At 48.9% G+C, this 27,328-nt stretch overlaps 1 protein-coding gene across 1 annotated transcript in view; it reads right to left on the reverse strand.

The window, feature by feature from the left end:
* The window catches only part of LOC103306313 (uncharacterized), a 97,803-nt gene that overhangs the window by 42,086 nt on the left and 28,389 nt on the right, over positions 1 to 27,328 (reverse strand). The window contains exons 33-76 of the mRNA XM_065557435.1: positions 26,451 to 27,015; positions 26,087 to 26,289; positions 25,601 to 25,981; positions 24,046 to 24,332; positions 23,418 to 23,689; positions 22,614 to 22,670; positions 22,360 to 22,500; positions 21,616 to 21,872; positions 21,429 to 21,513; positions 21,209 to 21,298; positions 20,095 to 20,336; positions 19,717 to 20,003; positions 19,341 to 19,618; positions 18,376 to 18,974; positions 17,441 to 18,005; positions 17,078 to 17,280; positions 16,592 to 16,972; positions 16,045 to 16,331; positions 15,417 to 15,688; positions 14,613 to 14,669; positions 14,359 to 14,508; positions 13,615 to 13,871; positions 13,428 to 13,512; positions 13,208 to 13,297; positions 12,094 to 12,335; positions 11,716 to 12,002; positions 11,340 to 11,617; positions 10,375 to 10,973; positions 9,460 to 10,024; positions 9,096 to 9,298; positions 8,609 to 8,989; positions 7,052 to 7,338; positions 6,424 to 6,695; positions 5,620 to 5,676; positions 5,366 to 5,515; positions 4,622 to 4,878; positions 4,435 to 4,519; positions 4,215 to 4,304; positions 3,101 to 3,342; positions 2,723 to 3,009; positions 2,347 to 2,624; positions 1,382 to 1,980; positions 447 to 1,011; positions 83 to 285 (exon numbers count right to left, since the gene is read on the reverse strand). Coding sequence (XP_065413507.1) covers positions 83 to 285; positions 447 to 1,011; positions 1,382 to 1,980; positions 2,347 to 2,624; positions 2,723 to 3,009; positions 3,101 to 3,342; positions 4,215 to 4,304; positions 4,435 to 4,519; positions 4,622 to 4,878; positions 5,366 to 5,515; positions 5,620 to 5,676; positions 6,424 to 6,695; positions 7,052 to 7,338; positions 8,609 to 8,989; positions 9,096 to 9,298; positions 9,460 to 10,024; positions 10,375 to 10,973; positions 11,340 to 11,617; positions 11,716 to 12,002; positions 12,094 to 12,335; positions 13,208 to 13,297; positions 13,428 to 13,512; positions 13,615 to 13,871; positions 14,359 to 14,508; positions 14,613 to 14,669; positions 15,417 to 15,688; positions 16,045 to 16,331; positions 16,592 to 16,972; positions 17,078 to 17,280; positions 17,441 to 18,005; positions 18,376 to 18,974; positions 19,341 to 19,618; positions 19,717 to 20,003; positions 20,095 to 20,336; positions 21,209 to 21,298; positions 21,429 to 21,513; positions 21,616 to 21,872; positions 22,360 to 22,500; positions 22,614 to 22,670; positions 23,418 to 23,689; positions 24,046 to 24,332; positions 25,601 to 25,981; positions 26,087 to 26,289; positions 26,451 to 27,015 — 12,018 coding nt within the window. The remainder of the gene's footprint in view (positions 1 to 82; positions 286 to 446; positions 1,012 to 1,381; positions 1,981 to 2,346; positions 2,625 to 2,722; positions 3,010 to 3,100; positions 3,343 to 4,214; positions 4,305 to 4,434; positions 4,520 to 4,621; positions 4,879 to 5,365; positions 5,516 to 5,619; positions 5,677 to 6,423; positions 6,696 to 7,051; positions 7,339 to 8,608; positions 8,990 to 9,095; positions 9,299 to 9,459; positions 10,025 to 10,374; positions 10,974 to 11,339; positions 11,618 to 11,715; positions 12,003 to 12,093; positions 12,336 to 13,207; positions 13,298 to 13,427; positions 13,513 to 13,614; positions 13,872 to 14,358; positions 14,509 to 14,612; positions 14,670 to 15,416; positions 15,689 to 16,044; positions 16,332 to 16,591; positions 16,973 to 17,077; positions 17,281 to 17,440; positions 18,006 to 18,375; positions 18,975 to 19,340; positions 19,619 to 19,716; positions 20,004 to 20,094; positions 20,337 to 21,208; positions 21,299 to 21,428; positions 21,514 to 21,615; positions 21,873 to 22,359; positions 22,501 to 22,613; positions 22,671 to 23,417; positions 23,690 to 24,045; positions 24,333 to 25,600; positions 25,982 to 26,086; positions 26,290 to 26,450; positions 27,016 to 27,328) is intronic.

The following is a 27,328-nucleotide window of genomic DNA, read 5'->3' on the forward strand; positions in this document are numbered from 1 at the left end:
TACATAAACGAATGACATGAAAGAGGGTGATGCTGGCAGAGCAGTTTCCCACCCAGCGTGCTCAGGTCAGTGATTTACTCACACTGTAGTATCTGTCCTGGAACACACAGCCGCACTTGGCCTCTGGCACGCAGGCGCCTCCGCTGAGCACGAATCCAGAGTTACATGCGCAGCCCTCGACACAGGGCTTGCTGCAGTTCTCGGGGGCGAGGCGGTCCAGACATGTGGCAGGGCAAGCAGTCATACAAGGCTCGTAGTGGCTGTTGGGAGCAGAGCACGTGGGAGCTGGAAGGGTAACAAGGGGAAGAGAATTAGGACCAACAAAGCCGCCTTGGAAACACACCCCACAGGGAGACAGACGCGGTGACAAGGGTTCTTTATTTAAGATCATTTAAAACAAATTTGTTTGCTGACAAAAGACTGGCTGCTCCACATTTGCTACTCACAGCAGAAGGTGGCATTTCTCCAGGGGGGGAGCGTCACCCCGGCTTTCTGACACGCATCCGCGTAGGCCTCCAGGGCACTACACAGGAGCGCCTCACTCCCATTCAGCGCACAGAGGTCATAAACACAGCTCTCAAAGAAGCTCTCAGGATTGATCACGGAGTGGCAGACCCCAAAGGGGCCAGGCCTCATGGTTATCATGCCGCAGAATCTGTCTGTTCTGTAGAGGTTCTCCTGGTCTGCAGGGCAGGGTTCAGGTGGTTCGATGCCACCGCAAGAGGGATCGTCGTCCTTGACGCGCCAGCTGTTTCCCAGCTCATTAGAGTTCTTGGCTTGCTGCCCGTCGGGCATCATATAGTCATCCTGTCTGCGATTGTTAAAGTTACCGCACATGCCACAGGTCCTGTTGAAATAGGTGGTGGGCACCTTCACTTCCACCGAGTGATCGGTGTCATAGGAAACCCTCAGTCTGAAATCTGTCTCTAGGGTAACGTATCGTCCACTCCTGCTCACTGCGATTGACCCACCAGCTGCGCTGACAGGAAGGGTTGTTAGCACCTCATTAACCTAAGGGAAACGGAAGGAAAAGTACCATGTGATTTCCACACAATGCGGCCATAGGACACTTGTAAGGGAGAAATGAGCAATAAAATTGACTCATTCACTGCAAATATTACTATGTTAAATAGTGACATAAGTTTCCAGAACGTTTGTCTCTCAGAGCAAGTTGTCCAGTTGTAACACCGAAACCTCAGGCAGGCTCCTGGTGCCCGCTGCAGACGGTCACTTTACACCGTCTTGATATAGTGTTTGAAAGACCAGGAGTCACGGATTCCTATTAAATGGAGGAGAGTGACAAACGGTCCCCTGTACAGAAGCACACAGAGCAAAGCTCAATCCCGATGTGGAATCCCCCTACTGAGGAAATGCTCCTTACCAGCACTTGGCTCGGATGGTTTCTGAGAATTTCTATGTGTTGTCCATAAACCTCCACCAGGACTTTCTGCACATAGGACACCGTGGGGTTCCCTCGATGCTCGTTCTTGGCTTCTACGTTGAAATAAGGCAGAGAGCTGGAGTTGTGGCACACTTTGGCCAGCGTGTAGGTGCAGATCCCCATGAAGTGGTGAGTCTCTCTGTCAAACGTGTTGTAATGAGGGTCGTTGTGGACTCGGCAGATCCCGTAAGTCTCACGGTAGCAGCCAGGTTCTCCGTTCTGAACCCCACAGTAATGATCGGCTGGGCAGGCTGCGTTCGAGCAGGTTACTTTGCTCCCCCGAGAGGGACATGTGCATTTGGAGGAGCAGGTGTCATCGGTCCAGAATTCAGCGCCAACAGGGTAGTGTTTGCCATTGTGCCAGCACCCGCACTGACTGCTGGGGACACAGCCATCGTTGTAGAGGAGATAGCCGCTGTCGCACACGCATCCTTCCACACACGGCAGGCTGCAGCTGGCAGGAGCCATCGGGTTGACACAGGTGGCAGGGCAGGCTGCCGTGCATGCTTCATAGTGACTGTTGGGGGCGCAGTCAATTGCTGCAGAAAACAAAAGCTTTGTAATTCGATCAGGAAGTATTATACTAATCAATGCTCTTTCCTACCTGATCACATGCCAATTATTTCATACGCAGTGCCATGATATGCCAGATTCCGTTCTACTTAGTTACGGTATCAGCTGCACCCACTGATGCCATGTAGGTTTCTCGGAAATGGAAACTCCCAAGGTTCTACTGCAACTGCCGAAGAGCATGATGCCCAATGACACCTAAACCAACGAGTCAGCACGTGCAATGCTTTCCAATTGCCCTGGCTCCAAACCATTTCCTTTCTTGAGCTATAAAAGCCATTCCAAAGACGCGTACGAAACGGGCAGTGGAAAATCTCACGTTTGCTTGTACTTACGACAGAAGGTAGCATTCCTCCAGGCATCTATCTGAACTCCACCTGACCGACAGGCATCTGCATAAGACTGCAGACTCTTGCAGAGGGAGTCGGGATCCATTTGCAATTCACACTGGTCATAAAAGCAGCTGTTGAAGTAAATGGTAGGATCTAGCACCCGGTGGCACTTTTTAAAGGGGCCATTCACATCTGTCAGGAGACCACAGAAAGCACTGCTGGCAATGATTTGCTTATCACTCTCGTCGCACACTGGATCATGGCCCGTTCCTGGAAGACAACTGAGAGAAAAGAGAGAAGCCCTTGGTTTGTTGGGTGGCTTTCCCTTGACATTTGATACTCATCAGAGAATTCCCCATCCCCCATGAGAGCTACAAACCTGGTGTGGTTGGAGACCTGCCAGCTGTTGCCAAGGCTGGTAGAGTCTGGCTCCAGCACCCCATCTGGATTCAGAAAGTCGTCTGCTGCGTGCCCGTTGTAGTTCCCACACATCCCACAAACCTTCTCTTTAAAGGAGCTCAGAAGGGTCACTTCCACTCGATGGTTCCCATCAAACTTCACGGTCAACCCAAAGTCTGTGCTGACCACGACATAAAGCCCGCTGGAGGAGATTTGCACACCCGGCAATGGTGCAAAGGGGATGATAATCTCTCCCTTTCCATTTACCTAGACACGAAGAAGGTAAGCCCTGCGTGTAAATAAATGATCTTACAAGCTCATTCCCAGCAAGCTACTCAGCCCCCCTCCCTGCACCTACCTTCACGACTCCCCCTTTCTCTAGTGTTATCCTCAGGTCATGAACATCAACATCCACATATTGGACGTAGGACACGCGAGTGTTGCCTCCTCTGTGTTCGTTTGCTGCTTCCACATTGAAGTAGGGCAGCGTGCTGTTCCCATCACACAGCTTGGACAGGGTGTAGGCGCAGGTCCCCATGAAGTGATGGGTTTGTTTATCAAAGGTGTAGTAGTGAGGGTCCCCTGCCACCACACAGGATTCTGGGGGCCAAAGCACAATAAATCACAGCTTTACTTCAATCACTTCCACCACGGCTTCTCATCCTGTTAGAGTCGGACAACTAGTTTTGGAAACATTCGTTCCAGGCCTGAGCTTTTTATCGGCCCCCAGCCATCATGATTAGAATACTTTCTATTACATGTGCTGCCTGGATTTCCTGATGGGAATTGTGCTATTCACCTAGAGAGACAAGATTTGAAGGCCAAGACTATAACAGGGTTCAAACAAGAACTAGATAAATTCATGGAGGATAAGTCCATCAATGGCTATTAGCCAGGATGAGCAGGGATGGTGTCCCTAGCCTCTGTTTGCCAGAAGCTGGGAATGGGAGACAGGGGATGGATCGCTTGATGATTACCTGTTCTGTTCATTCCCTCTGGGGCACCTGGCATTGGCCACTATCAGAGACAGGATACTGGGCTAGATGGACCTTTGGTCTGACCCAGTGTGGCTGTTCTTACGTTCTTATGTTAAGAGGGGTGAGGTAATATCTTTTATTGGACCAACTTCTGTTGGTGAGAAAGACAAGTTCTTGAGTATAAACAATGCTCTCTTCAGTTCTGCCAGACTAACTCACAGTGTCACTGTAGAATAGAAGGTGAAATGTCCAACACTCGTCTCTCTCACTAACAAACGTTATTCCAATAAAAGATATAACCTCACCTCCTTTGTCTCTCCAATATCCTGGGATCGAGATGGCTACAACCACACTGTTATTCACCTAGATGATTTCTACGCCTTTGGAACACGTTTTGCCTTCACATTTATTTAGAATAGGAGCAGAAGAGCTGTGTGGAATCTGACGATCAGTGTGACATGCCAATTAATTGTCATTTATGTCAGAGAAATTCACCTGAACTTAGCGACGGAGGTGACGTGGTTGTCACTGGAGAAGTGGGAGTAGTGATTGATGTGGGGCTCACTGTTGTTGTCGGTCCATCTCCTACAATGAGACAATGTTATAGAAATTTGCTGTAATTCACATCTTCTTGGTCCAGACAATGGTAACCTTGACCATTATCACCAAGTAGCCCTGTCCATAAAAACAGGAACTCTGACGTGATGCACTGTACCTGGGCAATATCCGTCTACGAGAGATACATCATCCACTGCTACGTCACTGCGGAAATCTTCACCCCGCATCCCCTCCAGGAGGATCTAGCGTAAGGGGAAGTTGCCAGAGTTAGTTTGTTTCGCATTCATTAGTTCTTCATGCAAAGCCCTATCAGTATAAGTGCCAAGGCAAATGCTTTCACCGACCTGCATATCTCCTCTGTTATACACAGTGACTGCTGCAAAGTTCCACCTATCGCCCTTATTTCCACTCTCTGACCAGACCAGACATGGTGCTGCATCCTCAGTGACATAAACCGTCAGTGCCATTGTACGAGCCACTCCGTACATGTGATACCAGAAGCGGAAACAATGGGGTCCACTGGCACTGCACACAGGACTCTCCAAGTGAGCCACAGCTCCAGAGCCGGCCTCACTCCCTTGCAGGTAGATGAAGTAACCGTCTGAAACAAACAGTGTGTTACACAGCAATGTACACGCTACAGGACACGGCAAACAATGACAACACTCCTAACCGCATAAACACCACAGGCAAATTGAGATCCTGAATGTAACACAAGCGATGTGGAATTCTGTTTCCAACGGGTCTGAGGAAAGCACACACAACTCCAGGAGAGACTCCAAACAGTGCTCTCAGCTATTTCCTTTCTATTTATTTAACCAGTCGTCTAGGTGTGTTGCTTTGCAGCCTACAGGGAGATATTTTTTCTTCTAAGAGCCGGTTTCGGCTAAAGAAATTATCCGCTCTCTTCCAACAAGGAAAGTTGTTAATTTTTTGTGATGTCATATTGACCCCACTGGGCTCTGGATCTGCCCCTAGAGGCATGGACTCTGTATTTGACCCAAAGGCCCTTCCAGCCTGCTCCTGAATTGCTTTCCTGCCAGCCACGTCCTTATACAACAGAGCTAGGTGGAGGCTGCAGTCCCTACCTCCTGTAGTGTGGTCGTACGAGGGTCCTGTGTTTGGCGAGGAGGTTGGCCCCCGGTGTCGTTTCCAGTCCAAGCTGTCAGAGACTGACTGGGTCCAGTCACAGAAGTCAGTGTCGAACGAACAGGACATATTACAATGTTCTGGGGGAACTGGAAAAGGAACAGAAGAAAGGTGATATTTCCTGTGACGATCCCAAAGGAGGCTTCCCCCTGTCTCCGCACGGTAGCTCCCGCAGCAGAAACTTGCTACACACCTGTGACGTCTGTGGTAGTCAATGATGTCGAAGGCTCCACTGTGGAAGTGGTGGCAGCTATGGGAACAGAGATCAAACAATCAGTCAATGTCAGTATGTGTGTGTAATGTCATATTGTACCCACGTGGGAGTATCGGGGGGGAGGAGATTATTACATTACTGCTATTAATATGAAATATTTCTATATCCCCCCATGACTGCGCCTTAAAAGTAAGTCACAAAACCTGTTAAAAGGAAAGAGGTCTGTTATGAACGAAAAGGGATCATATAGAGCTTCTCTCAGGAAATCGGAAAGACAGAGCTTCTCAAACTGAATCAATAAACTGCTAGTATTGTGAGGAAACAACTAAAACCAAATGACTTTCTCCCTCAGACTACAGACTTTCAAAATATAGCATTTGCCAAGTGGAAGTAGTTACAGCTAATATGCCAGTACAAAAATGCCAGGAAAAGTAGTACTCAGAAGAAAGCTGCAGCCAGAGAGGAAACGTAGGAAAAACACTGGTAACGGGCTTTTCTTGCTCCCCCGTGTGTACAGCCAGTGCAATTGTATTCGAGATGTTCTTATCGGCAAGGAAATTGGCACCTTCTACCTTCTAAATGCTCATCCCCACAAATGCCGTGGGCGTATAATTGGGCACATACACATCTACTGATACTAGGGTGACCGGATGTCCCGATTTTATAGGGACAATCCCGATTTTGGGGACTTTTTCTTATATAGGCTCCTATTACCCCCCACCCCAGTCCTGATTTTTCATATTTGCTGTCTGGTCACCCTAACTGATACGAGCTGAAATTTACCGCAGATAGTGTCCGCCGCCCATTCTCCCAGAGCGACTCCTGCCTCTGCACAGGCTGCCGCATAGGATTCCAGATCATTGCAGAGCTGCTCAGAGCTCCCTCCTGTGGCACACTGGTCATAGACACAGCTCTCAAAGTACAGGTGGGGTGGCACCGCAGAACGGCAGGGTGCGAATGGGCCGTCGCGGTCCGTCAGGAGTCGGCACCGCTCCTCGGCTGCCTGCTGCTCGGAGGGAGCGCACGTTACGGGTGGGACGATAGTTGAATTGCAACTAAAATACAAAAAGCAGAAGGGTTAAATACTCCGAAGAGCGCAGTGATAGTGATCAGGCTGAATCGGACACCAGGCAGCCACAGCTACTGCAAAGCAACCCAATTACCAGCTTAACATAAAACAAACAAACCCCTGTGTTCACTGAATAAAACTAGAGATGAGACCAAAATAAAACCCTGGATCCAAACTCCCCCACAGCTTGTGAAGTTTACCAGCTGGATTAATGTTCAGGTTGGTATCATTGTATATGGGTGATTCCAATATACGTACCCAAGTCTCAGTGATTCCAAGGACAGCAGGTTCCCTTAATTTCCTAATTAAATATATGGCCATACTGTATATCTCTCTACTCACGGCCACTCGTCGTCAGGCACCCTCCAGCTGGCTCCAAATTCATTGAAGTCTGCCACCACGACCCCATCGGGTCTCGTGAAGTCGTCCTGCTGGGTCCCCGTGTACGTCCCGCACAATCCGCACAGTCTCCCTTTGTACTTCTCACTCACTCTTACAAAGAGCTCGTGGTCCCCATTGAACTGCAGCTGGACGCCCAGGTTGGTAGTAACTTGTATGTAGCGTCCGATGAGTGAAACGGTCACTCCAGGGACAGGAGTTTCAGGGAGAGAGGCCAGGGCACCATTAATCTGAATGGGAAAGAAAGACGGAATGAAACTGGAAAGAAGCACCAGAGTGAAAAGTGTACGTTCGGCACTATTATGTTCCCAAAGACCCTGTGTTTTTTGGATCTTGCATATAGTGCAGAATAATTAAAAATATTTTGGGGCACAGACTTTTCTAGACATGGGATATAAAAAATATAAACAAAAACCATCTGTAGAACATTTCTTGGCTTTTAAAAAGCACTGGAATTTATGGAAATATTTACCCCAGCAAAACCACTCAAGCCCCCTAGCGTTTTGGGGGCTCTTCTCTGCACCCTCTCCCCTTTTGGTAAATTCTTTTAAAAATGTGAGCACCAGAACTGGTGTCCGCAGTCCTCCGCTATCAGTCACGGGAATGCCACACACACGGGTAAAATCACCTCCCTGCTTCAACTCACTACTTCCCTCTGTGTGTATGTCCCCAAAACTACAGTTGCTCTGAGTGGGCCCCACTTACCAGGATCCAGATGGCTCTGTATGACTGCCCTGTCCTGGTCACTATTTCACTACATCCTCAATTTTTGTGTCATCCGCCATTTGAATCAGCTCAACATTTATATTTGCTTTCAGATCATTGATAGAAATACTGATTAGTGCCAGGTCTAGAACATAATCCCTGCAGAACCCCAAGAGATGTAACCCCAAATGATGATGATTCCCCACATCATTATCAGGGTCACACCACTTGTCACTTTTAACTCTTGGCACAACTTTCTCACTCTTCCAGTCTTCTGGAATTTCCATGGTAGTCCAAGTCCATGATTTCTTACAAATGAACCTCAGTAGGCCAGAGATCTCTCCCAGCCATTTGAGAACTCTTGGCTGCAAGTGATCAGGGCCTCCTGATTTAAAAAGCTTTATTCCCAAGTACATGTTCTTGTACACCTTCTTTAGTTATAAATGGCCTGGAAAGAAATTCACTATTCTCAGGCAATATGAATCTCCAGTCACTTCACTAATCACTGGGAGGCGAGAAAGAATTATTATGCTGACTGTACAGATAGGTGCACTGAGAAACAGAGAGGGTAAGCGGGTCACCCAAGCTCAGACAGTAACCAGGACACCTGACTCCAGGTTCATAATTCAAATCGCTAGACAGTATTTGCAGACATGAATTCTAAGATATCAAGGGGTCTATTTCTTGTAACGCACTGACAGTTTAAGACAGACTATAGGCTGGTTAAAGCAGATTCACATGACATGAAATGCACACAATGGAATATATTCGGATTAGGATGAGAAAGGTGCTTACGTAGACAATTCCTTTCTTCTCTAGTGCAATGTGGACGCCATCCAGGGTGAGAGCGACGGAGTTAATGGCTGTCCAGCTGGGGCTGCCCCGGTGTTCATTGCGGGTGGTAACCCTAAAGCTCCCAGAGGCGTTATCGCAGGTCTCCACCACGGTGTAGTTGCAGGCACCCTGGAAGTGGTGAAGTTTCCCATCAAAGGTGGTGTAATGGGGGTCACCGTAGATGTGGCAGGTAGCGGTGCCGGCTGGATAACATCCCCGTAGGCCAGTTTGAATCTTGCAGATCTCATCTGGACCACAAGATAGCTCACTGCACGTCATGTTGCCATTTCCCAGACACTCACACCGGCTCGTGCAGTTCTCCGTCACAACGCTCTCTCCTTCCTGCAGGGGGAGACACGCAAGAAATACATAAACGAATGCCATGAAAGAGGGTGATGCTGGCAGAGCAGTTTCCCACCCAGCGTGCTCAGGTCAGTGATTTACTCACACTGTAGTATCTGTCCTGGAACACACAGCCGCACTTGGCCTCTGGCACGCAGGCGCCTCCGCTGAGCACGAATCCAGAGTTACATGCGCAGCCCTCGACACAGGGCTTGCTGCAGTTCTCGGGGGCGAGGCGGTCCAGACATGTGGCAGGGCAAGCAGTCATACAAGGCTCGTAGTGGCTGTTGGGAGCAGAGCACGTGGGAGCTGGAAGGGTAACAAGGGGAAGAGAATTAGGACCAACAAAGCCGCCTTGGAAACACACCCCACACGGAGACAGACACGGTGACAAGGGTTCTTTATTTAAGATCATTTAAAACAAATTTGTTTGCTGACAAAAGACTGGCTGCTCCACATTTGCTACTCACAGCAGAAGGTGGCATTTCTCCAGGGGGGGAGCGTCACTCCGGCTTTCTGACACGCATCCGCGTAGGCCTCCAGGGCACTACACAGGAGCGCCTCACTCCCATTCAGCGCACAGAGGTCATAAACACAGCTCTCAAAGAAGCTCTCAGGATTGATCACGGAGTGGCAGACCCCAAAGGGGCCAGGCCTCATGGTTATCATGCCGCAGAATCTGTCTGTTCTGTAGAGGTTCTCCTGGTCTGCAGGGCAGGGGTCTGGTGGTTCGATGCCACCGCAAGAGGGATCGTCGTCCTTGATGCGCCAGCTGTTTCCCAGCTCATTAGAGTTCTTGGCTTGCTGCCCGTCGGGCATCATATAGTCATCCTGTCTGCGATTGTTAAAGTTACCGCACATGCCACAGGTCCTGTTGAAATAGGTGGTGGGCACCTTCACTTCCACCGAGTGATCGGTGTCATAGGAAACCCTCAGTCTGAAATCTGTCTCTAGGGTAACGTATCGTCCACTCCTGCTCACTGCGATTGACCCACCAGCTGCGCTGACAGGAAGGGTTGTTAGCACCTCATTAACCTAAGGGAAACGGAAGGAAAAGTACCATGTGATTTCCACACAATGCGGCCATAGGACACTTGTAAGGGAGAAATGAGCAATAAAATTGACTCATTCACTGCAAATATTACTATGTTAAATAGTGACATAAGTTTCCAGAACGTTTGTCTCTCAGAGCAAGTTGTCCAGGCAGGCTCCTGGTGCCCGCTGCAGACGGTCCCTTTAGACCGTCTTGATATAGTGTTTGAAAGACCAGGAGTCACGGATTCCTATTAAACGGAGGAGAGTGACAAACGGTTCCCTGTACAGAAGGACACAGAGCAAAGCTCAATCCCGATGTGGAATCCCCCTACTGAGGAAATGCTCCTTACCAGCACTTGGCTCGGATGGTTTCTGAGAATTTCTATGTGTTGTCCATAAACCTCCACCAGGACTTTCTGCACATAGGACACCGTGGGGTTCCCTCGATGCTCGTTCTTGGCTTCTACGTTGAAATAAGGCAGAGAGCTGGAGTTGTGGCACACTTTGGCCAGCGTGTAGGTGCAGATCCCCATGAAGTGGTGAGTCTCTCTGTCAAACGTGTTGTAATGAGGGTCGTTGTGGACTCTGCAGATCCCGTAAGTCTCACGGTAGCAGCCAGGTTCTCCGTTCTGAACCCCACAGTAATGATCGGCTGGGCAGGCTGCGTTCGAGCAGGTTACTTTGCTCCCCCGAGAGGGACATGTGCATTTGGAGGAGCAGGTGTCATCAGTCCAGAATTCAGCGCCAACAGGGTAGTGTTTGCCATTGTGCCAGCACCCGCACTGACTCCTGGGGACACAGCCATCGTTGTAGAGGAGATAGCCGCTGTCGCACACGCATCCTTCCACACACGGCAGGCTGCAGCTGACAGGAGCCATCGGGTTGACACAGGTGGCAGGGCAGGCTGCCGTGCATGCTTCATAGTGACTGTTGGGGGCGCAGTCAATTGCTGCAGAAAACAAAAGCTTTGTAATTCGATCAGGAAGTATTATACTAATCAATGCTCTTTCCTACCTGATCACATGCCAATTATTTCATACGCAGTGCCATGATATGCCAGATTCCGTTCTACTTAGTTACGGTATCAGCTGCACCCACTGATGCTATGTAGGTTTCTCGGAAATGGAAACTCCCAAGGTTCTACTGCAACTGCCGAAGAGCATGATGCCCAATGACACCTAAACCAACGAGTCAGCACGTGCAATGCTTTCCAATTGCCCTGGCTCCAAACCATTTCCTTTCTTGAGCTATGAAAGCCATTCCAAACACGCGTACGAAACCGGCAGTGGAAAATCTCACGTTTGCTTGTACTTACGACAGAAGGTAGCATTCCTCCAGGCATCTATCTGAACTCCACCTGACCGACAGGCATCTGCATAAGACTGCAGACTCTTGCAGAGGGAGTCGGGATCCATTTGCAATTCACACTGGTCATAAAAGCAGCTGTTGAAGTAAATGGTAGGATCTAGCACCCGGTGGCACTTTTTAAAGGGGCCATTCACATCTGTCAGGAGACCACAGAAAGCACTGCTGGCAATGATTTGCTTATCACTCTCGTCGCACACTGGATCATGGCCCGTTCCTGGAAGACAACTGAGAGAAAAGAGAGAAGCCCTTGGTTTGTTGGGTGGCTTTCCCTTGACATTTGATACTCATCAGAGAATTCCCCATCCCCCATGAGAGCTACAAACCTGGTGTGGTTGGAGACCTGCCAGCTGTTGCCAAGGCTGGTAGAGTCTGGCTCCAGCACCCCATCTGGATTCAGAAAGTCGTCTGCTGCGTGCCCGTTGTAGTTCCCACACATCCCACAAACCTTCTCTTTAAAGGAGCTCAGAAGGGTCACTTCCACTCGATGGTTCCCATCAAACTTCACGGTCAACCCAAAGTCTGTGCTGACCACGACATAAAGCCCGCTGGAGGAGATTTGCACACCCGGCAATGGTGCAAAGGGGATGATAATCTCTCCCTTTCCATTTACCTAGACACGAAGAAGGTAAGCCCTGCGTGTAAATAAATGATCTTACAAGCTCATTCTCAGCAAGCTACTCAGCCCCCCTCCCTGCACCTACCTTCACGACTCCCCCTTTCTCTAGTGTTATCCTCAGGTCATGAACATCAACATCCACATATTGGACGTAGGACACGCGAGTGTTGCCTCCTCTGTGTTCGTTTGCTGCTTCCACATTGAAGTAGGGCAGCGTGCTGTTCCCATCACACAGCTTGGACAGGGTGTAGGCGCAGGTCCCCATGAAGTGATGGGTTTGTTTATCAAAGGTGTAGTAGTGAGGGTCCCCTGCCACCACACAGGATTCTGGGGGCCAAAGCACAATAAATCACAGCTTTACTTCAATCACTTCCACCACGGCTTCTCATCCTGTTAGAGTCGGACAACTAGTTTTGGAAACATTCGTTCCAGGCCTGAGCTTTTTATTGGCCCCCAGCCATCATGATTAGAATACTTTCTATTACATGTGCTGCCTGGATTTCCTGATGGGAATTGTGCTATTCACCTAGAGAGACAAGATTTGAAGGCCAAGATTATAACAGGGTTCAAACAAGAACTAGATAAATTCATGGAGGATAAGTCCATCAATGGCTATTAGCCAGGATGAGCAGGGATGGTGTCCCTAGCCTCTGTTTGCCAGAAGCTGGGAATGGGAGACAGGGGATGGATCGCTTGATGATTACCTGTTCTGTTCATTCCCTCTGGGGCACCTGGCATTGGCCACTATCAGAGACAGGATACTGGGCTAGATGGACCTTTGGTCTGACCCAGTGTGGCTGTTCTTACGTTCTTATGTTAAGAGGGGTGAGGTAATATCTTTTATTGGACCAACTTCTGTTGGTGAGAAAGACAAGTTCTTGAGTATAAACAATGCTCTCTTCAGTTCTGCCAGACTAACTCACAGTGTCACTGTAGAATAGAAGGTGAAATGTCCAACACTCATCTCTCTCACTAACAAACGTTATTCCAATAAAAGATATAACCTCACCTCCTTTGTCTCTACAATATCCTGGGATCGAGACGGCTACAACCACACTGTTATTCACCTAGATGATTTCTACGCCTTTGGAACACGTTTTGCCTTCACATTTATTTAGAATAGGAGCAGAAGAGCTGTGTGGAATCTGACGATCAGTGTGACATGCCAATTAATTGTCATTTATGTCAGAGAAATTCACCTGAACTTAGCGACGGAGGTGACGTGGTTGTCACTGGAGAAGTGGGAGTAGTGATTGATGTGGGGCTCACTGTTGTTGTCGGTCCATCTCCTACAATGAGACAACGTTATAGAAATTTGCTGTAATTCACATCTTCTTGGTCCAGACAATGGTAACGTTGACCATTATTACCAAGTAGCCCTGTCCATAAAAACAGGAACTCTGACGTGATGCACTGTACCTGGGCAATATCCATCTACGAGAGATACATCATCCACTGCTACGTCACTGCGGAAATCTTCACCCCGCATCCCCTCCAGGAGGATCTAGGGTAAGGGGAAGTTGCCAGAGTTAGTTTGTTTCGCATTCATTAGTTCTTCATGCAAAGCCCTATCAGTATAAGTGCCAAGGCAAATGCTTTCACCTACCTGCATATCTCCTCTGTTATACACAGTGACTGCTGCAAAGTTCCACCTATCACCCTTATTTCCTCTCTCTGACCAGACCAGACGTGGTGCTGCATCCTCAGTGACATAAACCGTCAGTGCCATTGTACGAGCCACTCCGTACATGTGATACCAGAAGCGGAAACAATGGGGTCCATTGGCACTGCACACAGGACTCTCCAAGTGAGCCACAGCTCCAGAGCCGGCCTCACTCCCTTGCAGGTAGATGAAGTAACCGTCTGAAACAAACAGTGTGTTACACAGCAATGTACACGCTACAGGACACGGCAAACAATGACAACCCTCCTAACCGCATAAACACCACAGGCAAATTGAGATCCTGAATGTAACACAAGCGATGTGGAATTCTGTTTCCAACGGGTCTGAGGAAAGCACACACAACTCCACGAGAGACTCCAAACAATGCTCTCAGCTATTTCCTTTCTATTTATTTAACCAGTCGTCTAGGTGTGTTGCTTTGCAGCCTACAGGGAGATATTTTTTCTTCTAAGAGCCGGGTTCTGCTGAAGAAATTATCCACTCTCTTCCAACAAGGAAAGTTGCTAATTTTTTGTGATGTCATATTGACCCCACTGGGCTCTGGATCTGCCCCCAGAGGCATGGACTCTGTATTTGACCCAAAGGCCCTTCCACCCTGCCCCTGAATTGCTTTCCTGCCAGCCACGTCCTTATACAACAGAGCTAGGTGGAGGCTGCAGTCCCTACCTCCTGTAGTGTGGTCGTACGAGGGCCCTGTGTTTGGCGAGGAGGTTGGCCCCCGGTGTCGTTTCCAGTCCAAGCTGTCAGAGACTGACTGGGTCCAGTCACAGAAGTCAGTGTCGAATGAACAGGACATGTTACAATGCTCTGGGGGAACTGGAAAAGGAACAGAAGAAAGGTGATATTTCCTGTGACGATCCCAAAGGAAGCTTCCCCCTGTCTCCACACGGTAGCTCCCGCAGCAGAAACTTGCTACACACCTGTGACGTCTGTGGTAGTCAATGATGTCGAAGGCTCCACTGTGGAAGTGGTGGCAGCTATGGGAACAGAGATCAAACAATCAGTCAATGTCAGTATGTGTGTGTAATGTCATATTGTACCCACGTGGGAGTATCGGGGGGGAGGAGATTATTACATTACTGCTATTAATATGAAATATTTCTCTATCCCCCCATGACTGCGCCTTAAAAGTAAGTCACAAAACCTGTTAAAAGGAAAGAGGTCTGTTATGAACAAAAAGGGATCATATAGAGCTTCTCTCAGGAAATCGGAAAGACAGAGCTTCTCAAACTGAATCAATAAACTGCTAGTATTGCGAGGAAACAACTAAAACCAAATGACTTTCTTCCTCAGACTACAGACTTTCAAAATATAGCATTTGCCAAGTGGAAGTAGTTACAGCTAATATGCCAGTACAAAAATGCCAGGAAAAGTAGCACTCAGAAGAAAGCTGCAGCCAGCGAGGAAACGTAGGAAACACACTGGTAACGGGCTTTTCTTGCTCCCCCGTGTGTACAGCCAGTGCAATTGTATTCGAGATGTTCTTATCGGCAAGGAAATTGGCACCTTCTACCTTCTAAATGCTCATCCCCACAAATGCCGTGGGCGTATAATTGGGCACATACACATCTACTGATACTAGGGTGACCGGATGTCCCCATTTTATAGGGACAATCCCGATTTTTGGGTCTTTTTCTTATATAGGCTCCTATTACCCCCCACCCCAGTCCTGATTTTTCATATTTGCTGTCTGGTCACCCTAACTGATACGAGCTGAAATTTACCGCAGATAGTGTCCGCCGCCCATTCTCCCAGAGCGACTCCTGCCTCTGCACAGGCTGCCGCATAGGATTCCAGATCATTGCAGAGCTGCTCAGAGCTCCCTCCTGTGGCACACTGGTCATAGACACAGCTCTCAAAGTACAGGTGGGGTGGCACCGCAGAACGGCAGGGTGCGAATGGGCCGTCGCGGTCCGTCAGGAGTCGGCACCGCTCCTCGGCTGCCTGCTGCTCGGAGGGAGCGCACGTTACGGGTGGGACGATAGTTGAATTGCAACTAAAATACAAAAAGCAGAAGGGTTAAATACTCCGAAGAGCGCAGTGATAGTGATCAGGCTGAATCGGACACCAGGCAGCCACAGCTACTGCAAAGCAACCCATTTACCAGCTTAACATAAAACAAACAAACCCCTGTGTTCACTGAATAAAACTAGAGATGAGACCAAAATAAAACCCTGGATCCAAACTCCCCCACAGCTTGTGAAGTTTATCAGCTGGATTAATGTTCAGGCTGGTATCATTGTATATGGGTGATTCCAATATACGTACCCAAGTCTCAGTGATTCCAAGGACAGCAGGTTCCCTTAATTTCCTAATTAAATATATGGCCATACTGTATATCTCTCTACTCACGGCCACTCGTCGTCAGGCACCCTCCAGCTGGCTCCAAATTCATTGAAGTCTGCCACCACGACCCCATCGGGTCTCGTGAAGTCGTCCTGCTGGGTCCCCGTGTACGTCCCGCACAATCCGCACAGTCTCCCTTTGTACTTCTCACTCACTCTTACAAAGAGCTCGTGGTCCCCATTGAACTGCAGCTGGACGCCCAGGTTGGTAGTAACTTGTACGTAGCGTCCGATGAGTGAAACGGTCACTCCAGGGACAGGAGTTTCAGGGAGAGAGGCCAGGGCACCATTAATCTGAATGGGAAAGAAAGACGGAATGAAACTGGAAAGAAGCACCAGAGTGAAAAGTGTACGTTCTGCACTATTATGTTCCCAAAGACCCTGTGTTTTATGGATTTTGCACATAGAGCAGAATAATGAAAAATATTCTGGGGCCCTATTTCCTGTAAGGCACTGAGAATTTAAGACAGACTATAGGCTGGTTAAAGCAGATTGACATGACATGAAATGCACACAATGGAATACATTCGGATTAGGATGAGAAAGGTGCTTACGTAGACAATTCCTTTCTTCCCTAGTGCAATGTGGACGCCATCCAGGGTGAGAGCGACGGAGTTAATGGCTGTCCAGCTGGGGCTGCCCCGGTGTTCATTTCGGGTGGTAACCCTAAAGCTCCCAGAGGCATTATCGCAGGTCTCCACCACAGTGTAGTTGCAGGCACCCTGGAAGTGGTGAAGTTTCCCATCAAAGGTGGTGTAATGGGGGTCACCGTAGATGTGGCAGGTAGCGGTGCCGGCTGGATAACATCCCCGTAGGCCAGTTTGAATCTTGCAGATCTCATCTGGACCACAAGACAGCTCACTGCACGTCATGTTGCCATTTCCCAGACACTCACACCGGCTCGTGCAGTTCTCAGTCACGACGCTCTCTCCTTCCTGCAGGAGACACATGCAAGAAATACATAAACGAATGACATGAAAGAGGGTGATGCTGGCAGAGCAGTTTCCCACCCAGCGTGCTCAGGTCAGTGATTTACTCACACTGTAGTATCTGTCCTGGAACACACAGCCGCACTTGGCCTCTGGCACGCAGGCGCCTCCGCTGAGCACGAATCCAGAGTTACATGCGCAGCCCTCGACACAGGGCTTGCTGCAGTTCTCGGGGGCGAGGCGGTCCAGACATGTGGCAGGGCAAGCAGTCATACAAGGCTCGTAGTGGCTGTTGGGAGCAGAGCACGTGGGAGCTGGAAGGGTAACAAGGGGAAGAGAATTAGGACCAACAAAGCCGCCTTGGAAACACACCCCACAGGGAGACAGACGCGTGACAAGGGTTCTTTATTTAAGATCATTTAAAACAAATTTGTTTGCTGACAAAAGACTGGCTGCTCCAGATTTGCTACTCACAGCAGAAGGTGGCATTTCTCCAGGGGGGGAGCGTCACCCCGGCTTTCTGACACGCATCCGCGTAGGCCTCCAGGGCACTACACAGGAGCGCCTCACTCCCATTCAGCGCACAGAGGTCATAAACACAGCTCTCAAAGAAGCTCTCAGGATTGATCACGGAGTGGCAGACCCCAAAGGGGCCAGGCCTCATGGTTATCATGCCGCAGAATCTGTCTGTTCTGTAGAGATTTTCCTGGTCTGCAGGGCAGGGTTCAGGTGGTTCGATGCCACCGCAAGAGGGATCGTCGTCCTTGACGCGCCAGCTGTTTCCCAGCTCATTAGAGTTCTTGGCTTGCTGCCCGTCGGGCATCATATAGTCATCCTGTCTGCGATTGTTAAAGTTACCGCACATGCCACAGGTCCTGTTGAAATAGGTGGTGGGCACCTTCACTTCCACCGAGTGATCGGTGTCATAGGAAACCCTCAGTCTGAAATCTGTCTCTAGGGTAACGTATCGTCCACTCCTGCTCACTGCGATTGACCCACCAGCTGCGCTGACAGGAAGGGTTGTTAGCACCTCATTAACCTAAGGGAAACAGAAGGAAAAGTACCATGTGATTTCCACACAATGCGGCCATAGGACACTTGTAAGGGAGAAATGAGCAATAAAATTGACTCATTCACTGCAAATATTACTATGTTAAATAGTGACATAAGTTTCCAGAACGTTTGTCTCTCAGAGCAAGTTGTCCAGTTGTAACACCCAAACCTCAGGCAGGCTCCTGGTGCCCGCTGCAGACGGTCCCTTTAGACCGTCTTGATATAGTGTTTGAAAGACCAGGAGTCACGGATTCCTATTAAACGGAGGAGAGTGACAAACGGTCCCCTGTACAGAAGGACACAGAGCAAAGCTCAATCCCGATGTGGAATCCCCCTACTGAGGAAATGCTCCTTACCAGCACTTGGCTCGGATGGTTTCTGAGAATTTCTATGTGTTGTCCATAAACCTCCACCAGGACTTTCTGCACATAGGACACCGTGGGGTTCCCTCGATGCTCGTTCTTGGCTTCTACGTTGAAATAAGGCAGAGAGCTGGAGTTGTGGCACACTTTGGCCAGCGTGTAGGTGCAGATCCCCATGAAGTGGTGAGTCTCTCTGTCAAACGTGTTGTAATGAGGGTCGTTGTGGACTCTGCAGATCCCGTAAGTCTCACGGTAGCAGCCAGGTTCTCCGTTCTGAACCCCACAGTAATGATCGGCTGGGCAGGCTGCGTTCGAGCAGGTTACTTTGCTCCCCTGAGAGGGACATGTGCATTTGGAGGAGCAGGTGTCATCGGTCCAGAATTCAGCGCCAACAGGGTAGTGTTTGCCATTGTGCCAGCACCCGCACTGACTGCTGGGGACACAGCCATCGTTGTAGAGGAGATAGCCGCTGTCGCACACGCATCCTTCCACACACGGCAGGCTGCAGCTGGCAGGAGCCATCGGGTTGACACAGGTGGCAGGGCAGGCTGCCGTGCATGCTTCATAGTGACTGTTGGGGGCGCAGTCAATTGCTGCAGAAAACAAAAGCTTTGTAATTCGATCAGGAAGTATTATACTAATCAATGCTCTTTCCTACCTGATCACATGCCAATTATTTCATACGCAGTGCCATGATATGCCAGATTCCGTTCTACTTAGTTACGGTATCAGCTGCACCCACTGATGCCATGTAGGTTTCTCGGAAATGGAAACTCCCAAGGTTCTACTGCAACTGCCGAAGAGCATGATGCCCAATGACACCTAAACCAACGAGTCAGCACGTGCAATGCTTTCCAATTGCCCTGGCTCCAAACCATTTCGTTTCTTGAGCTATGAAAGCCATTCCAAACACGCGTACGAAACGGGCAGTGGAAAATCTCACGTTTGCTTGTACTTACGACAGAAGGTAGCATTCCTCCAGGCATCTATCTGAACTCCACCTGACCGACAGGCATCCGCATAAGACTGCAGACTCTTGCAGAGGGAGTCGGGATCCATTTGCAATTCACACTGGTCATAAAAGCAGCTGTTGAAGTAAATGGTAGGATCTAGCACCCGGTGGCACTTTTTAAAGGGGCCATTCACATCTGTCAGGAGACCACAGAAAGCACTGCTGGCAATGATTTGCTTATCACTCTCGTCGCACACTGGATCATGGCCCGTTCCTGGAAGACAACTGAGAGAAAAGAGAGAAGCCCTTGGTTTGTTGGGTGGCTTTCCCTTGACATTTGATACTTATCAGAGAATTCCCGATCCCCCATGAGAGCTACAAACCTGGTGTGGTTGGAGACCTGCCAGCTGTTGCCAAGGCTGGTAGAGTCTGGCTCCAGCACCCCATCTGGATTCAGAAAGTCGTCTGCTGCGTGCCCGTTGTAGTTCCCACACATCCCACAAACCTTCTCTTTAAAGGAGCTCAGAAGGGTCACTTCCACTCGATGGTTCCCATCAAACTTCACGGTCAACCCAAAGTCTGTGCTGACCACGACATAAAGCCCGCTGGAGGAGATTTGCACACCCGGCAATGGTGCAAAGGGGATGATAATCTCTCCCTTTCCATTTACCTAGACACGAAGAAGGTAAGCCCTGCGTGTAAATAAATGATCTTACAAGCTCATTCTCAGCAAGCTACTCAGCCCCCCTCCCTGCACCTACCTTCACGACTCCCCCTTTCTCTAGTGTTATCCTCAGGTCATGAACATCAACATCCACATATTGGACGTAGGACACACGAGTGTTGCCTCCTCTGTGTTCGTTTGCTGCTTCCACATTGAAGTAGGGCAGCGTGCTGTTCCCATCACACAGCTTGGACAGGGTGTAGGCGCAGGTCCCCATGAAGTGATGGGTTTGTTTATCAAAGGTGTAGTAGTGAGGGTCCCCTGCCACCACACAGGATTCTGGGGGCCAAAGCACAATAAATCACAGCTTTACTTCAATCACTTCCACCACGGCTTCTCATCCTGTTAGAGTCGGACAACTAGTTTTGGAAACATTCGTTCCAGGCCTGAGCTTTTTATCGGCCCCCAGCCATCATGATTAGAATACTTTCTATTACATGTGCTGCCTGGATTTCCTGATGGGAATTGTGCTATTCACCTAGAGAGACAAGATTTGAAGGCCAAGACTATAACAGGGTTCAAACAAGAACTAGATAAATTCATGGAGGATAAGTCCATCAATGGCTATTAGCCAGGATGAGCAGGGATGGTGTCCCTAGCCTCTGTTTGCCAGAAGCTGGGAATGGGAGACAGGGGATGGATCGCTTGATGATTACCTGTTCTGTTCATTCCCTCTGGGGCACCTGGCATTGGCCACTATCAGAGACAGGATACTGGGCTAGATGGACCTTTGGTCTGACCCAGTGTGGCTGTTCTTACGTTCTTATGTTAAGAGGGGTGAGGTAATATCTTTTATTGGACCAACTTCTGTTGGTGAGAAAGACAAGTTCTTGAGTATAAACAATGCTCTCTTCAGTTCTGCCAGACTAACTCACAGTGTCACCGTAGAATAGAAGGTGAAATGTCCAACACTCATCTCTCTCACTAACAAACGTTATTCCAATAAAAGATATAACCTCACCTCCTTTGTCTCTACAATATCCTGGGATCGAGACGGCTACAACCACACTGTTATTCACCTAGATGATTTCTACGCCTTTGGAACACGTTTTGCCTTCACATTTATTTAGAATAGGAGCAGAAGAGCTGTGTGGAATCTGACGATCAGTGTGACATGCCAATTAATTGTCATTTATGTCAGAGAAATTCACCTGAACTTAGCGACGGAGGTGACGTGGTTGTCACTGGAGAAGTGGGAGTAGTGATTGATGTGGGGCTCACTGTTGTTGTCGGTCCATCTCCTACAATGAGACAACGTTATAGAAATTTGCTGTAATTCACATCTTCTTGGTCCAGACAATGGTAACGTTGACCATTATTACCAAGTAGCCCTGTCCATAAAAACAGGAACTCTGACGTGATGCACTGTACCTGGGCAATATCCATCTACGAGAGATACATCATCCACTGCTACGTCACTGCGGAAATCTTCACCCCGCATCCCCTCCAGGAGGATCTAGGGTAAGGGGAAGTTGCCAGAGTTAGTTTGTTTCGCATTCATTAGTTCTTCATGCAAAGCCCTATCAGTATAAGTGCCAAGGCAAATGCTTTCACCTACCTGCATATCTCCTCTGTTATACACAGTGACTGCTGCAAAGTTCCACCTATCACCCTTATTTCCTCTCTCTGACCAGACCAGACGTGGTGCTGCATCCTCAGTGACATAAACCGTCAGTGCCATCGTACGAGCCACTCCGTACATGTGATACCAGAAGCGGAAACAATGGGGTCCATTGGCACTGCACACAGGACTCTCCAAGTGAGCCACAGCTCCAGAGCCGGCCTCACTCCCTTGCAGGTAGATGAAGTAACCGTCTGAAACAAACAGTGTGTTACACAGCAATGTACACGCTACAGGACACGGCAAACAATGACAACCCTCCTAACCGCATAAACACCACAGGCAAATTGAGATCCTGAATGTAACACAAGCGATGTGGAATTCTGTTTCCAACGGGTCTGAGGAAAGCACACACAACTCCACGAGAGACTCCAAACAATGCTCTCAGCTATTTCCTTTCTATTTATTTAACCAGTCGTCTAGGTGTGTTGCTTTGCAGCCTACAGGGAGATATTTTTTCTTCTAAGAGCCGGGTTCTGCTGAAGAAATTATCCACTCTCTTCCAACAAGGAAAGTTGCTAATTTTTTGTGCTGTCATATTGACCCCACTGGGCTCTGGATCTGCCCCCAGAGGCATGGACTCTGTATTTGACCCAAAGGCCCTTCCACCCTGCCCCTGAATTGCTTTCCTGCCAGCCACGTCCTTATACAACAGAGCTAGGTGGAGGCTGCAGTCCCTACCTCCTGTAGTGTGGTCGTACGAGGGCCCTGTGTTTGGCGAGGAGGTTGGCCCCCGGTGTCGTTTCCAGTCCAAGCTGTCAGAGACTGACTGGGTCCAGTCACAGAAGTCAGTGTCGAACGAACAGGACATATTACAATGTTCTGGGGGAACAGGAAAAGGAACAGAAGAAAGGTGATATTTCCTGTGACGATCCCAAAGGAGGCTTCCCCCTGTCTCCACACGGTAGCTCCCGCAGCAGAAACTTGCTACACACCTGTGACGTCTGTGGTAGTCAATGATGTCGAAGGCTCCACTGTGGAAGTGGTGGCAGCTATGGGAACAGAGATCAAACAATCAGTCAATGTCAGTATGTGTGTGTAATGTCATATTGTACCCACGTGGGAGTATCGGGGGGGAGGAGATTATTACATTACTGCTATTAATATGAAATATTTCTCTATCCCCCCATGACTGCGCCTTAAAAGTAAGTCACAAAACCTGTTAAAAGGAAAGAGGTCTGTTATGAACAAAAAGGGATCATATAGAGCTTCTCTCAGGAAATCAGAAAGACAGAGCTTCTCAAACTGAATCAATAAACTGCTAGTATTGCGAGGAAACAACTAAAACCAAATGACTTTCTCCCTCAGACTACAGACTTTCAAAATATAGCATTTGCCAAGTGGAAGTAGTTACAGCTAATATGCCAGTACAAAAATGCCAGGAAAAGTAGCACTCGGAAGAAAGCTGCAGCCAGAGAGGAAACGTAGGAAAAACACTGGTAATGGGCTTTTCTTGCTCCCCTGTGTGTACAGCCAGTGCAATTGTATTCGAGATGTTCTTATCGGCAAGGAAATTGGCACCTTCTACCTTCTAAATGCTCATCCCCACAAATGCCGTGGGCGTATAATTGGGCACATACACATCTACTGATACTAGGGTGACCGGATGTCCCGATTTTATAGGGACAATCCCGATTTTGGGGACATTTTCTTATATAGGCTCCTATTACCCCCGACCCCAGTCCTGATTTTTCATATTTGCTGTCTGGTCACCCTAACTGATACGAGCTGAAATTTACCGCAGATAGTGTCCGCCGCCCATTCTCCCAGAGCGACTCCTGCCTCTGCACAGGCTGCCGCATAGGATTCCAGATCATTGCAGAGCTGCTCAGAGCTCCCTCCTGTGGCACACTGGTCATAGACACAGCTCTCAAAGTACAGGTGGGGTGGCACCGCAGAACGGCAGGGTGCGAATGGGCCGTCGCGGTCCGTCAGGAGTCGGCACTGCTCCTCGGCTGCCTGCTGCTCGGAGGGAGCGCACGTTACGGGTGGGACGATAGTTGAATTGCAACTAAAATACAAAAAGCAGAAGGGTTAAATACTCCGAAGAGCGCAGTGATAGTGATCCGGCTGAATTGGACACCAGGCAGCCACAGCTACTGCAAAGCAACCCAATTACCAGCTTAACATAAAACAAACAAACCCCTGTGTTCACTGAATAAAACTAGAGATGAGACCAAAATAAAACCCTGGATCCAAACTCCCCCACATCTTGTGAAGTTTACCAGCTGCTTTAATGTTCAGGTTGGTATCATTGTATATGGGTGATTCCAATATACGTACCCAAGTCTCAGTGATTCCAAGGACAGCAGGTTCCCTTAATTTCCTAATTAAATATATGGCCATACTGTATATCTCTCTACTCACGGCCACTCGTCGTCAGGCACCCTCCAGCTGGCTCCAAATTCATTGAAGTTTGCCACCACGACCCCATCGGGTCTCGTGAAGTCGTCCTGCTGGGTCCCCGTGTATGTCCCGCACAATCCGCACAGTCTCCCTTTGTACTTCTCACTCACTCTTACAAAGAGCTCGTGGTCCCCATTGAACTGCAGCTGGACGCCCAGGTTGGTAGTAACTTGTACGTAGCGTCCGATGAGTGAAACGGTCACTCCAGGGACAGGAGTTTCAGGGAGAGAGGCCAGGGCACCATTAATCTGAATGGGAAAGAAAGGCGGAATGAAACTGGAAAGAAGCACCAGAGTGAAAAGTGTACGTTCTGCACTATTATGTTCCCAAAGACCCTGTGTTTTTTGGATCTTGCATATAGTGCAGAATAATTAAAAATATTCTGGGGCACAGACTTTTCTAGACATGGGATATAAAAAATATAAACAAAACCATCTGTAGAACATTTCTTGGCTTTTAAAAAGCACTGGAATTTATGGAAATATTTACCCCATCAAAACCACTCAAGCCCCTTAGCGTTTTGGGGGCTCTTCTCTGCACGCTCTCCCCTTTTGGTAAATTCTTTTAAAAATGTGAGCACCAGAACTGGTGTCCGCAGTCCTCCGCTATCAGTCACGGGAATGCCGCACACACGGGTAAAATCACCTCCCTGCTTCAACTCACTACTTCCCTCTGTGTGTATGTCCCCAAAACTACAGTTGCTCTGAGTGGGCCCCACTTACCAGGATCCAGATGGCTCTGTATGACTGCCCTGTCCTGGTCACTATTTCACTACATCCTCAATTTTTGTGTCATCCGCCATTTGAATCAGCTCAACATTTATATTTGCTTTCAGATCATTGATAGAAATACTGATTAGTGCCAGGTCTAGAACGGATCCCTGCAGAACCCCAAGAGATGTAACCCCAAATGATGATGATTCCCCACATCATTATCAGGGTCACACCACTTGTCACTTTTAACTCTTGGCACAACTTTCTCACTCTTCCAGTCTTCTGGAATTTCCATGGTAGTCCAAGTCCATGATTTCTTACAAATGAACCTCAGTAGGCCAGAGATCTCTCCCAGCCATTTGAGAACTCTTGGCTGCAAGTGATCAGGGCCTCCTGATTTAAAAAGCTTTATTCCCAAGTACATGTTCTTGTACACCTTCTTTAGTTATAAATGGCCTGGAAAGAAATTCACTATTCTCAGGCAATATGAATCTCCAGTCACTTCACTAATCACTGGGAGGCGAGAAAGAATTTTTATGCTGACTGTACAGATAGGTGCACTGAGAAACAGAGAGGGTAAGCGGGTCACCCAAGCTCAGACAGTAACCAGGACACCTGACTCCAGGTTCATAATTCAAATCGCTAGACAGTATTTGCAGACATGAATTCTAAGATATCAAGGGGTCTATTTCTTGTAACGCACTGACAGTTTAAGACAGACTATAGGCTGGTTAAAGCAGATTCACATGACATGAAATGCACACAATGGAATACATTCGGATTAGGATGAGAAAGGTGCTTACGTAGACAATTCCTTTCTTCCCTAGTGCAATGTGGACGCCATCCAGGGTGAGAGCGACGGAGTTAATGGCTGTCCAGCTGGGGCTGCCCCGGTGTTCATTTCGGGTGGTAACCCTAAAGCTCCCAGAGGTGTTATCGCAGGTCTCCACCACGGTGTAGTTGCAGGCACCCTGGAAGTGGTGAAGTTTCCCATCAAAGGTGGTGTAATGGGGGTCACCGTAGATGTGGCAGGTAGCGGTGCCGGCTGGATAACATCCCCGTAGGCCAGTTTGAATCTTGCAGATCTCATCTGGACCACAAGACAGCTCACTGCACGTCATGTTGCCATTCCCCAGACACTCACACCGGCTCGTGCAGTTCTCCGTCATGACGCTCTCTCCTTCCTGCAGGAGACACATGCAAGAAATACATAAACGAATGACATGAAAGAGGGTGATGCTGGCAGAGCAGTTTCCCACCCAGCGTGCTCAGGTCAGTGATTTACTCACACTGTAGTATCTGTCCTGGAACACACAGCCGCACTTGGCCTCTGGCACGCAGGCGCCTCCGCTGAGCACGAATCCAGAGTTACATGCGCAGCCCTCGACACAGGGCTTGCTGCAGTTCTCGGGGGCGAGGCGGTCCAGACATGTGGCAGGGCAAGCAGTCATACAAGGCTCGTAGTGGCTGTTGGGAGCAGAGCACGTGGGAGCTGGAAGGGTAACAAGGGGAAGAGAATTAGGACCAACAAAGCCGCCTTGGAAACACACCCCACAGGGAGACAGACGCGGTGACAAGGGTTCTTTATTTAAGATCATTTAAAACAAATTTGTTTGCTGACAAAAGACTGGCTGCTCCAGATTTGCTACTCACAGCAGAAGGTGGCATTTCTCCAGGGGGGGAGCGTCACCCCGGCTTTCTGACACGCATCCGCGTAGGCCTCCAGGGCACTACACAGAAGCGCCTCACTCCCATTCAGCGCACAGAGGTCATAAACACAGCTCTCAAAGAAGCTCTCAGGATTGATCACGGAGTGGCAGACCCCAAAGGGGCCAGGCCTCATGGTTATCATGCCGCAGAATCTGTCTGTTCTGTAGAGGTTTTCCTGGTCTGCAGGGCAGGGGTCTGGTGGTTCGATGCCACCGCAAGAGGGATCATCGTCCTTGACGCGCCAGCTGTTTCCCAGCTCATTAGAGTTCTTGGCTTGCTGCCCGTCGGGCATCATATAGTCATCCTGTCTGCGATTGTTAAAGTTACCGCACATGCCACAGGTCCTGTTGAAATAGGTGGTGGGCACCTTCACTTCCACCGAGTGATCGGTGTCATAGGAAACCCTCAGTCTGAAATCTGTCTCTAGGGTAACGTATCGTCCACTCCTGCTCACTGCGATTGACCCACCAGCTGCGCTGACAGGAAGGGTTGTTAGCACCTCATTAACCTAAGGGAAACGGAAGGAAAAGTACCATGTGATTTCCACACAATGCGGCCATAGGACACTTGTAAGGGAGAAATGAGCAATAAAATTGACTCATTCACTGCAACTATTACTATGTTAAATAGTGACATAAATTTCCAGAACGTTTGTCTCTCAGAGCAAGTTGTCCAGTTGTAACACCCAAACCTCAGGCAGGCTCCTGGTGCCCGCTGCAGACGGTCCCTTTAGACCGTCTTGATATAGTGTTTGAAAGACCAGGAGTCACGGATTCCTATTAAACGGAGGAGAGTGACAAACGGTTCCCTGTACAGAAGGA

This window comes from Chrysemys picta, chromosome 9, assembly GCF_011386835.1.
Source record: "Chrysemys picta bellii isolate R12L10 chromosome 9, ASM1138683v2, whole genome shotgun sequence".
NCBI classification, from domain to species: domain Eukaryota; kingdom Metazoa; phylum Chordata; order Testudines; family Emydidae; genus Chrysemys; species Chrysemys picta.